A 10,948-nucleotide genomic window follows, 5' to 3' on the forward strand; every position below is an offset into this window, starting at 1 on the left:
TAGGACACACTCATGCACTTATGGTTTGCCAAGGAGGACAAAGGCTCCACCCACTGCTGCCCAGAATTTCTCCAGCGACTGAGAAGGGGAAATAAATTTGCTGCCCCCTGCCTGCTGGGACACTCACCTTGGAGGATGAAGGCCGCTTCTCCGAATGCTTGGTTTGGAGACGGGCACAGGGGCGAGGAGACTGGCTGTAGGGAAAGGCACTAGGGGTGGCGAAGACCAGCAGCTGAGAAGGAAGCGAAACCGGTTTACCAAGGACGCCCTCTGACAAAAGAACCCCATGCTCTTCATCTGACAGGCGGCTGCTCCACTGATAGTTTTGTTGGCGACATCAATGCAGCCAGGGCTCCGGGGAGCCTCCAGTTTGTCTGGGGCAGGAAGTGCAAGTGGGCATGTGGGGGGGGGGGAGTGAGCAGCACCCAGGTGCCCCCTGCTCTTGCATTCCCCTTGATGGGGCTCAGCCCTCACCTCGGTGTACTCTGGCTTGGCTTGCGTCCTGTCGTCCGTCCACAGGCACTCCAAGATCTCCAGGAGCCCAAAGGATGCATCCCAGCTGAACATGTGCAGCTGCCCAGAGGCCTTGTGCTCGCAGCTGATCTGCACGGCGGCCCCAGTCAGCCTGGAAGAGGCAAATGGACAGCCAGATGGCAACCGTGGCAAGCGCAAGGTGCAGGGAATGTCCCTTGCCTGCTGGCAGTGAAGCACAAAGCGGGGGTGGGGACCCGGGGAGCCTCCAGGTGCGGTTGGACTACAACTCCCATCATCCCTGATCCAGCAGGCTCTGCTCACATTAAGTCACATCCGCTGTAGGATGTCTACTATCTCTGGATAGCTCAGTCAGTTAGAGCATGGTGCTGATAACGCCAAGGTTGCAAGTTCAGTCCCCGTAAGGGACAGCTGCATATTCCTGCATTGCAGGGGGTTGGACTAGATGATCCTCAGGGACCCTTCTGATTCTATGATACATTTTTGCAAGCCAAGTGGAATGGCAACCCAGTGGTTCCCAAACTTTTCCAGACCAATGCCACCTTGGCTCCCTAAACTCACCCCCTGGCCCTCCCACCCTACGTTGTCAAATACATTCTTTTTTCAGACCCACTGAAGAAGATAATATCACGGCGAAACTCAAAACTGTAACAATTAATTGCGCATTTATCCAAAATCCAATGAAAACTATTTAATTAATTCAACAATATTGATGAACTTGATCCAGTGATGCCAGCTTTTCAAAGTCTGATACAGTAGTACCTCGGGTTAAGTACTTAATTCGTTCTGGAGGTCCGTACTTAACCTGAAACTGTTCTTAACCTGAAGCACCACTTTAGCTAATGGGGCCTCCTGCTGCTGCCGTGCTGCCGGAGCCCAATTTCTGTTCTCATTTTGAAGCAAAGTTGTTAACCTGAAGCACTATTTCTGGGTTAGCAGAGTCTGTAACCTGAAATGTATGTAACCCGAGGTACCACTGTAGTTATTTACACCTCCAGCAGCCCCCTTCTGTCCCCTTGCCTCTTACAGCAGCACACCCCCTAGGTAATCCCATTGCTACTGCCTACTTTGGGAACCACGATTTAAACAAATGTTATAACACAAACACACCACAGGGCCTGGGCAGAGCACTTGGGAGGGTTGTTTTTTGCTGTGCTCAGGCCTTCGGTTCCCAATACACACCTGACGTTGCTGCGTGGACAGGCCCCCTCAAAGCACTGGCGCAGGGGCTGGAAATCCCGGCCCCCAAAGGCAGAGTCCTTCAGGCCCCCGAGCTGGGAGAAGAAGCGCTGAGCCAGCTGGAGATGTGGGGCCTCTGGGGTCTGGTGCAGCAGGGTGAGAGTGAGCCCTCCAATCGTCAGCCGCAGCAACACCTCAGGCCGCTGGTTCTCCAGAGAGGGGGGTTGCGGGTGGCTGGTCTTGCCTATGCAAGGAAGAGAGAGAGAGTGAGTCTTGGAGCAGAAAGACCTGAACTTGGACGCAGCTGCCCCAGAGATTGCTGGGAGAAACTCTTAAGAAGCTGTTAGACTGCTGGTCCACCAAGTCCAGCATTGTCTGTTCTGGCTGGCAGCAGCTCTCTAGGATCTCAATGAAACAGATTTTTAAAAAGGAGGTGCTGAACACACCAGAACGTTTGCATACCAAGCAGTAGGTCACTTCTTTTGTAACACTCGAGTTTACTTTTTTCCTCCTACCCTCCAAGCCATTTTCCTTCAGTGCCACATCTGCTAGATTGTAATGCTGAGGACAGGGACTGTCTCACTACTGATATCTGTAAGCTACTTTGGTAGCCTTCATTTGACTGAAAACCAGGACAAGCTACACCTCTATAGTGTCACAAGGAGTGATGGCTTCCTACCTACAAGCGCCTCTCTCTCCCTTTCCTCTTCCCTCCCTGTTATTTTCCACTTGTGTGCCATGTTCCTTCGGACTGTAAGCCTGTAGGCTGGGACTGCCTTGTTTCGACTGTATGTTAGAGCTTTTGTCCCCTACTCTGGGAGACTTTCTGGCTGAAGAGCAGGGTACAAATGCCCTAACTAACTAACTAACCAACCAGTCCTCCATTTAACGCCAGTGGGGGGGGGGAACACCCCACAGGTCTCTCGCACCCACCTCCTCCCTGGCACTACTTGGGCTTATCAAAATGTCCTACATAATCCCACCCTCTCCCTCCCACCAATTTGCAATTTAAACCATCTTACTTGGTATCTTGTTGAGGCACGGCAGGGTGGCAGCAAAGGGGGACCGTCCGTAACGCCTGGGACTGCTCAACATCAGCTGTGCGGGGGGGGGCGCAGAGTGGAGATGAGAGAAAGGTGGAGAGTTGAGAACAGGGCAAGTAGTTCTGGGAGCAGAGCAGGCCTACCGACAAGGCCGGCAAGGCCATTGAGCACAGGAAGGCAAAAGTCTCAGACAGCAGTTGCTGAGGGATGGCTGTTCCCCTCTGTGGCGTGCAGGAGCGGGAGGCCTCTGCACCCCCTAAACTAGTCCGCAGCCCTCAGGCATGCTGGGATAGGGGGGTGCTATCCTGTTGCCAGCACTGAAGTCTGAATCAGCTCTCAGTCTGGCCAGCTTCTGAACATGGAGAGGGGGATGCGCCAGTTTGTCCTTTGTCTTGGGCGAGCTATGTTAAGTTGCCCCCTGGCAACTCAGGGGGCAGCACTGAAGCTGTGTGCCTGGGCAGCTGGTGATGAGATGGGATAGGGGCAAAGGAAGCCCCCTGCCCCAACACGAGGAGGCCTTCCCCTGGGTCCTCCTGCCCAAACTCCTCAGGCACCCAGGCCTCAGGCATGACCTGTCCAAGCCCACCGGAAACTTGCCCAGGGTCACCCCTCCCTCTGCCTTCCCCCATAGCCTGCTGGGGCTCTTACCCCTGGCGCGAAGGGCAGAGTCTGTAGGCGGCTGGTGCCAGCGTCACTGTGCATGGAGGAGTCCAGGTCGATGTCAGAGAGCTCACTGGCTGAGCGCACGGAGGTCACGCTGCTGGTCATGGGAGCCATGGAGAAGAACATCTCTGAAAAGGAAGGGAAAGTTGGCGAAGGAAGAGCAAGAAGGAGGGGGGCAAAGCAGCCACCAGCTTAGTCCCGTCTGTCAAGGGGGCCAGTTAACGTGCCAAGACTTTGTCCGGAAACCAAGCAGGAATCAAGTGGGGCTTCATTTCATGGTCGCTCAAACATCAGTAGGCAACAGAGGAAATAGCCTTCTGCTACCTGAATCCTTTTAAGAGGGGGAATGCAAAGGATTGAACCTGGCTCTGGTAGATGCACCCAGGATGAAGGAGGAGGAGAGGTGGAAACATAGGAAGCTGCCTTAGGTCCCTGTTCTGACTTGCTCTATCTCACTCAGTACTGCCTGCACTGACTGGCAGCAGCTCTTCAGCCTCTCTGCCTGGAGCTGCTGCTATTGGGGATTTGACACCTGGGATCTTCCTGCATGCAAAGCTGCTCCCCCCTCCCCTGGCAGCAGTCACCTCCGTTCTCCAACCCGACGCAGGTCTCCATCCCCTCCAGGCGGGTGGGGCCAGCCCCCAGCCCTGAGTGCAGCTGTTGGCTGAGGTCCTGCTCAATCAGCTTCAGGTCCTCTGAGTCAAGGGGGCGACTCTTGCTCAGCTGCTCCTGCAAGAGGCTAGATTCTGGGGGCGGGGGGAGAAGAGAGAGAAGAGGATTAGGGGAGACCTGCAGGGCTGCAGAAGGCTCACCTGTCCCAGTGCAAAAGTTGGCACCTCCTCCAGGGAGGGGGAAAAGGCGTGCATGGGTTCAAATGTGCTACCCTGACAGGCCTTGCTGGGCTGCACCAAAGGAGCCACAACAACCCCATCTCTTCAGGGCAGGAGGTCAAACCTCTTGTGGGTTTGCACGGTGCTCTTTCTCCATCTCTCCTCCCACCCACGTCGCACAGAGCTCACCAGAGAAGTTCAGGGAAGACAGAAGATCCAGCAGGTATAGGATCTGTTGGGGGGCAAGCAGGAGGTGCAGTGACCCCATCTTCCCATCCAGTTCCAGCTGCGCAGAGAGAGGGGGAGAAAGTTCAAAACATGCCTCCTCATGAGCCAGAGGCAGCCACTGTTGGCAGGCCCCCTCTTCCTCGCAGGAGAAAGAGGCAGTGCAACCGTCTGCCTGTGCATAGGCAGCCAAGGCATTGGGGGGGCGCCTTCTTTAAACTGCTCCACTGGGGGGGGGGGGAGTGCAGCTGCCTATGCCTCAGCATGGCAGTCCAACAAAGCCCCCCAGCTCACACAAGGCATGGCTTTCCCATGCATCAGCTGGAAGGCTGCAGAACCTCAGACACTGTTTAAACTCACCTTGGGCCCAGGAAAGGCCTCATTCTGCTTCAGCTTGATCCTCATCTCCGTGTATCCAGAGCAGCTGCCAATCTGAAGCAGAGAGCTGGGGGAAGCCTCTTCCTCCTCTGCCTCCTCCGCCTGGGCCTCTGAAGAATCGGCAGCCCCCTAGGGTGGAGAGGAGAGACGAGGCAGTTCTGAACACAGGGAAGCCCGCAACACGCACCCTCCTCACCCCTCGGTGGATGGGAAGCCCAAGACGGACAGAGTGCTTTGACACCCATGAAAGTCAAGTCCCCCCCTACCAAGGAAGGCCCCCCCAGGGGGCTGTACCTTTGGGACAGGGGATGATGGCATGTGGGCGCCCGCGCCACCCGCAAACTCCTCGTAGTAAAGCAGGACCCCGCTCAGCTGCAGGATCTTGTGCACAAACGGTGGAGGCTGGTGGATGTCTACGGTGATTGCCTGCCCAGGTTCCTTCACGGCTTCGTCACAGTAGTCCAATCTGGCAGAGGGAGGGGAGGGAGGGAAGGAAGGAAGGCAGCAGACAGCCAAAGCATCAAGAGCTCAACTGGGGGCAGAGAGGGAACAAGCAGCCCTCAAGCGACCCTTTGGTGATGGCTGACCAAGCTCTACCTACCCAGGGAAATCCCTTCAGCTACTCTGTCCTCCTTGTCTTCTCTCCCCTCTCTACCCCAAAAGGGCTGTATTTCAAACCATGACCTTTCTGAATGTCTGCTTAGTCTTGAGAGGTCACCCTCTGTTCCCCCACTGCTATAAATGTGCTGTTCAGCCACGTTAAAATCATATACACACATAAATTCCTGCTGTTTAGGCTGAAAGGGACAGCCTCTTCCACAGGCAAAACAGCACAGGGTTTGTGTTCAAGAGAGAAGCTTCGGCAGGGCTTTGCAGGGGGGAGAACCCCACAGGACAACCCAATAAGGATTGAGAATGGGCGGGGACAGAAGAGAGAGGCGGGAATGGAAAGCCAGGTGGGGAGGGGGACAGAATGGAGGGGTTGGAATCCTGAGCAGCAGAAGCTCCTCCCCCTCCCTACCCTTCCTACCAATAAAAAGCACCTGAGCACCTTAAAGCCAATTACCTTTTGATGTGCATCTCAAGGGCCACGCTGCCCTGTGAGCCACTGGGCACATGCTCCACACGTATCACAGTGTCCAAGAAGGTGACTTCAATCCTTCGCAGAACTGGCAGACAGCAAAGGAGAACAGGGGGTCAAGAGCCTGGCAAGCAGGGAAGGACAAAGGGGGGACCTCCCCACCCTCAGTTCTGCCTGCACCCCTTCAGGAGCAGGCTGTGGGGGGTGGGAATAATCCCACTAGGAGCTACTAAACCACCAAAAGCTCTTCCAGCAGAACGGCCACCCGTTTCCCCCTGCCCAAGGACTCACCAGTTTCAATGGTTTGCGCAAACATCTCAAGCCCCTCCAGGGGCTGGGGGGTGTCCGAGGGCTCCTCGGCCTGCTCCTTCAGGCACTCCTGTGCCAGCTGCATGCTGGTGGTCATGCATGATGCCCAGCTCTGTGACTCGGAGCCAGGGGCAGCTGAAGGAGGGAAGAGGGAGAAGAGAGAGCCACCAGGTGAGGCAGGCAGGAGGCTGCCCACTTGCCTACCCCCAGCTTCCAGATCAGTACTGCCCCTTCCTCCCTCTCCTCCGGTTCTCACCAGTACGATACTTCGGCCGGCACGTGATCTGCAGGCCGCTCACTTCCACAGTGCAGTTCTCTGTGACTAAGGCGGACCAGGGAATGGTGACGGCGATGCTGTCAATGAAGCCGTCGACGATCTCCAAGGGGGCTCCGACGGACTCCAGGAACTCGTTGACGGACTGCAGCGGAGAGAGAGAGACAGGGCTGGGTTGAGGGAGCAAGGACTGGCCCCATGAAATGCTAACCAGCTTCCCATGGATACAGTTCCAGGGATACAGCCCAAGTATTGAGTGGGGTGCGGGGGGAGAGAAAGGATTGTGGTTATGAAGGGGGTGCAAGTGGGGTCCTATAGATGTACGTACCCACACAGCACTGGAAAGGTAAATGATTCCATAGCTAAAAGCTGGAGAATCCTCTTCCAGCCTGAGGGCCACACTCCCTTCTAGGCAACCCTCCAAGGGCCACATGTGGGGCAGGCGGGGCCAGAGGCAAAAGTAGGTGGAGCAACAAATGTAAATTTTATCTCTGGGACACACCTACTTGCACACCGTTCTCCATCCAGACAAGCACAAGACATGATAAGGGTTCATCTCAGTCAGGCAAGAATTCTCAAGACTGGGTGAAGCAGACCCAGTGAGGGCTATGGCCTCGGAGAGGAGGGGTGGCCTGAGGTTAGTTCTCCAGCCTTGATATAGTGCCATCACTTTGCCTGCTGCTTTGCAGAGTCCCTGCCCCAAGGAGCTTACAATCTAAAATCTAACACAAGGGAGAGCAGACAGCTGAAGGAGAGGGAAGAGGAGGCAGGCAGGCGTAGGCTGTGGGACTCCCTCCCCACAGAGGTGTGTCTGGCACCTTCCAATATGCACCTCTTTGCCCTTACCTTTGACACCTGAAGTATATCTTTTTAGGACCCACCTTGTTTCTGCAATTGTATGTTGTTCTAAATTGTTTTAAATACTGTGTTTTAATGATGTAACTTGACCTGAGACCTGAAGGTAAAGACCAAGTAATTAATAATAATAATAATAATCAGGATGCATGTGTGGTTATTTCAGTTGCTGCATAAGGGCTGTAGAAAAGGGTTAATGGATAGCCTTGGTTCTGAAAAGAGATTCAATCACACAGGTGGTGTGGGAGGCTGTCCCAAAAATACAGGGACAGGGCAGAACATTTTGCAACCACACTTAAGAATATTGTTCACAGTTCAGATTGCGTCACCGAAAAAAACAAAGATATTGTAGAGCTGGAAAAGGTTAAGAAAAGTTGAAGGGGATGGAGCAACCTCCCCTGGGAGGAAAACATTGCAAAAGTTGGGCTTTCCAGTGTAGAAAAAAATGAAAGTAAGTGAGGAGGACATGATAAATGTGCATAAGATTAAGTGCAGGGTGAAGAAAGCGGATAGAGATTTTCTCTCTCTCTCCTTTTCTCACCATAGCAGCAGAACTCAGGGGCATCCAGTGAAGCTGAATGTCCCTGAGATTCAGGACAGATAAAAAAGAAAGTCCTTCACACAGCGCACAGTTAAGCTGTGGAGCCCCCTCCCGCAGCAGGCAGTGAGGCCACCAACCTGTATGGCTTTAAAACACGATCTGACAAATTCATGGAGGACAAGAAGGCTACCTGTGGCTACCAGGTGTGAGGGCCAACGCTCTGCCTCCAATGCCAGAGGCAGTCTATCTCCGAATGAAAGTCACATGTGAGCAAAGAGTGTTGCTGTTGCACCCAGCTTTGCAAGCTTTGCAGAAAAATCTGTGTGACTACTGTGAGAACAAATGCCTGATCCAGCAGGAAGGCTCTCTTCATGTTCCTATGTTCTTATTCTCCTGACAGCAGAGATGCCCTGGATAATTCCCCTGCCCCCCCCCAAGCAGGCTTTCCTTGAGAGAAAACAGGCCGGGACTTCTGCAGCTGTGAGTCTAGCATCAGCCATGCCAGTGAGGCAACAGCAATGACGTGGTGAGGAAGCATGTGAGTCCAGGAGACAAACAAGCCAGAATTCCTCAGGCTACTTGATACCTCCCATCCTGTCTTGCTGCTCCAGGAAGCTGCTGAGATCCACCGGGCAAGAACCCCCCTAATCTCTCTATCACACACCTGCCTAAGGTTCCTTTGGGAGGAAGGGCAGGATATAAACAAGAAGAGGAATTTGAGGGTTGCAGGATTGCCACTGAACCAGAGGAAACTGCCCCAGCAGGGAGCATCCACATCACCCTAACCCTGTGTCCTGTACTGAAGCAAAGGCGGAGGGGGCTTCATTCTAGATTGCACCCTAGCAGGAAGATGGGGCAGAGAGGGCTGTGAAGCAAGTGGGAATAGGGCCCCAAAGGACCTAGGCCTCCCTAAGCCACCCAAATTCTGCTTGGGCTAAAAGAGGCAGGCAAGCTCCCTTCAGCAAAATCTTGCAACTTCTTGCAGAAAAGCTAAGAACAGGGAGGAGGAGGTGTGGGGAGAAACTGGGGGAAAGATGTGAAAGGACAGCAGGGGAGCAGGAGGCAGTGACTTGCGAGGATAATTATAGACAGCTGGCCTTTCCCCAGAGCAGGATAGTGGATCACAGCACCAACAGCCTGGGGAACAGCACCACCTCCCCACTCCATCACAAGACAGGCGGACGACAAGCCACAGCCGCCTACTTCAGAGGCTTGTTTGTTCTGGAGTAACAACCATCCTCCCCATTTGGAGATGTGGGGTGGGGAAACCCACTGATTTGCCACCAGGACTGCAACTACGGCCACATGGCCAAAGGGTCTCAAGGGGAGTGATCTCACCTTGCCTGCTCCATAGACTGGCAGAGAATTCCCAGGGAATGCCTGCATGCAGAGCTTCCTTTTAGGCAGATCCCAAACACTAACTTCCTTGTTTACATGTCCCCTTTCTTTGAAAAAGAGTGAGACGGTTCTCACAATGTGCTTCCAACAAGATGCCCATTTGCCTGAGATGGGAGCAAACAATAGCTGAAGGCTGGTCAAAAGCCAACCTACATGAGCCTCGGGGTCCCTTCCAACGTCACCGTTTTAGGATTCCTGCCTTTAGTGGCCGCCTTACCTGGGCTTCCTATTGTAGTGCAAGCTTTCCCCCGTTTAGCACTTGAGAAGATGGGTCATCTGCACTCACACACCCACTGTTCATCCCAAGCCCTCCATCACAGCCCACAGCCCCAAATGCCTCTTCAAAGGCTGAAGCGAAGTGGGCTGCATTACAGGCTAAGACACCTGGTTACAACAAGGTAAGATGAAGTGGAGGTGGAGAGGGGCAATTAGGGTGCTGCCTCATGCCAAGCCCTGAGTGTTGGTCCACAAAGCACAGTACAGCATTGTCAACCTGGACAAGCAGTGGCTATCAGACAGGAGTCTTTTCTGGCGCTACCTGGAAATGCCAGGGATTGAACCTGGGAGATTCGGCATGGTAAGGAGGAGCCTGGCCACCAAGCTGCCGTCAATCTGCCTAAGCCCCATCCCCAGTTATCAAAGGGTCAAATGGCAGACATCACTGAAAAGAGGCCAGGAGGCTGCCCCATTGCCACTAAGCAGGGCAAGGCTGGCTGTGCTCAGCCACCAGCAGGAAAAACCTAGCAAAAGCTCAGCCCAACAACAACCTGTAGAGGAAACCCAGAGCACATTCCTCCAGGAGAGTGCCCCACTGCAAGGGTGGTGGGGCAAGGCCAGCTCTGACACTGGGCCCAGGGTCAGCAAAAGACATCAGCTTGCATTCGCTCCCCCAGCACTGCACCTCCAACAGGAGACACGGCATGTGGCTTTCCAGATGTGTCTGGATTGCAACATTATTCCTGGACATTGGCTTTGGCGATGGGAGTCAGGAGTCCAAGGCTACTGGGAGGGCCCAGAGATGCCCCACTGCCCTAGCCAAATACAACAGGCACCCACTATATCTGCAATTTCTGGAAAGAGTTGAAGACATTTTCATTCAACAAGCATTCCCAGCTGGGTAAATGGGTAATTATCACTTTGTTAAACTTTTAGTCTAGCTTTAAATATGTTTGTTATTTTTAACTGTCTTATGTAATTGTAATAATAATAATAATACGTAATAATAACAACAACAATCTCCATGCAGTAAGGCAGGCTGTCCCTCTTCCTGCTCAGAGGATAATCTGGCATTGTCAAGACAATGGTTACATGTTGAATTGCTCAAACTGGTTGTTGATCTACCTGTTAGTTACCTTATCGAGAACTCATGTGCTTCTAAGAGGAAGTCCCTCCCTCCCTCTCTCAACAACAGCAACAATGGCTGGTGGCACCTTAATAGTCTAACTCTAATCAATTGTATTATGACAGAAGCTTTTGGCAAACAAATGCATTATTAATACTCAAAACAATTTCCATTTTGCACAGAATTCTAGACCCAAGAAACTGAAAAATATGAAGCTTGCCATACTATACTAAGGCTCAATAGAAAGTATTTTTTTTCACCAACATAGCAAAACAAAACTAGGCCCAAGTAAAATAAAGAGAAAACCCTGCTGGCTCCCAACATCATTCCACAATGGG

At 53.2% G+C, this 10,948-nt stretch overlaps 1 protein-coding gene across 1 annotated transcript in view; it reads right to left on the reverse strand.

Annotated features, from left to right (window-relative positions):
• ATG2A (autophagy related 2A) overlaps positions 1–10,948 on the reverse strand; it is a 38,134-nt gene that overhangs the window by 26,133 nt on the left and 1,053 nt on the right. Inside the window, exons 2-13 of the mRNA XM_082204214.1 lie at positions 6,457–6,619; positions 6,183–6,335; positions 5,877–5,979; positions 5,105–5,276; positions 4,793–4,939; positions 4,397–4,493; positions 3,962–4,123; positions 3,363–3,505; positions 2,694–2,769; positions 1,675–1,915; positions 475–625; positions 128–232 (exon numbers count right to left, since the gene is read on the reverse strand). Of these exons, the coding sequence (XP_082060340.1) occupies positions 128–232; positions 475–625; positions 1,675–1,915; positions 2,694–2,769; positions 3,363–3,505; positions 3,962–4,123; positions 4,397–4,493; positions 4,793–4,939; positions 5,105–5,276; positions 5,877–5,979; positions 6,183–6,335; positions 6,457–6,619 (1,713 nt within the window). The remainder of the gene's footprint in view (positions 1–127; positions 233–474; positions 626–1,674; positions 1,916–2,693; positions 2,770–3,362; positions 3,506–3,961; positions 4,124–4,396; positions 4,494–4,792; positions 4,940–5,104; positions 5,277–5,876; positions 5,980–6,182; positions 6,336–6,456; positions 6,620–10,948) is intronic.

Source organism: Podarcis vaucheri, assembly GCF_965113315.1.
Source record: "Podarcis vaucheri genome assembly, chromosome: 16".
In the NCBI taxonomy this organism is placed as follows: Eukaryota; Metazoa; Chordata; class Lepidosauria; order Squamata; family Lacertidae; genus Podarcis; species Podarcis vaucheri.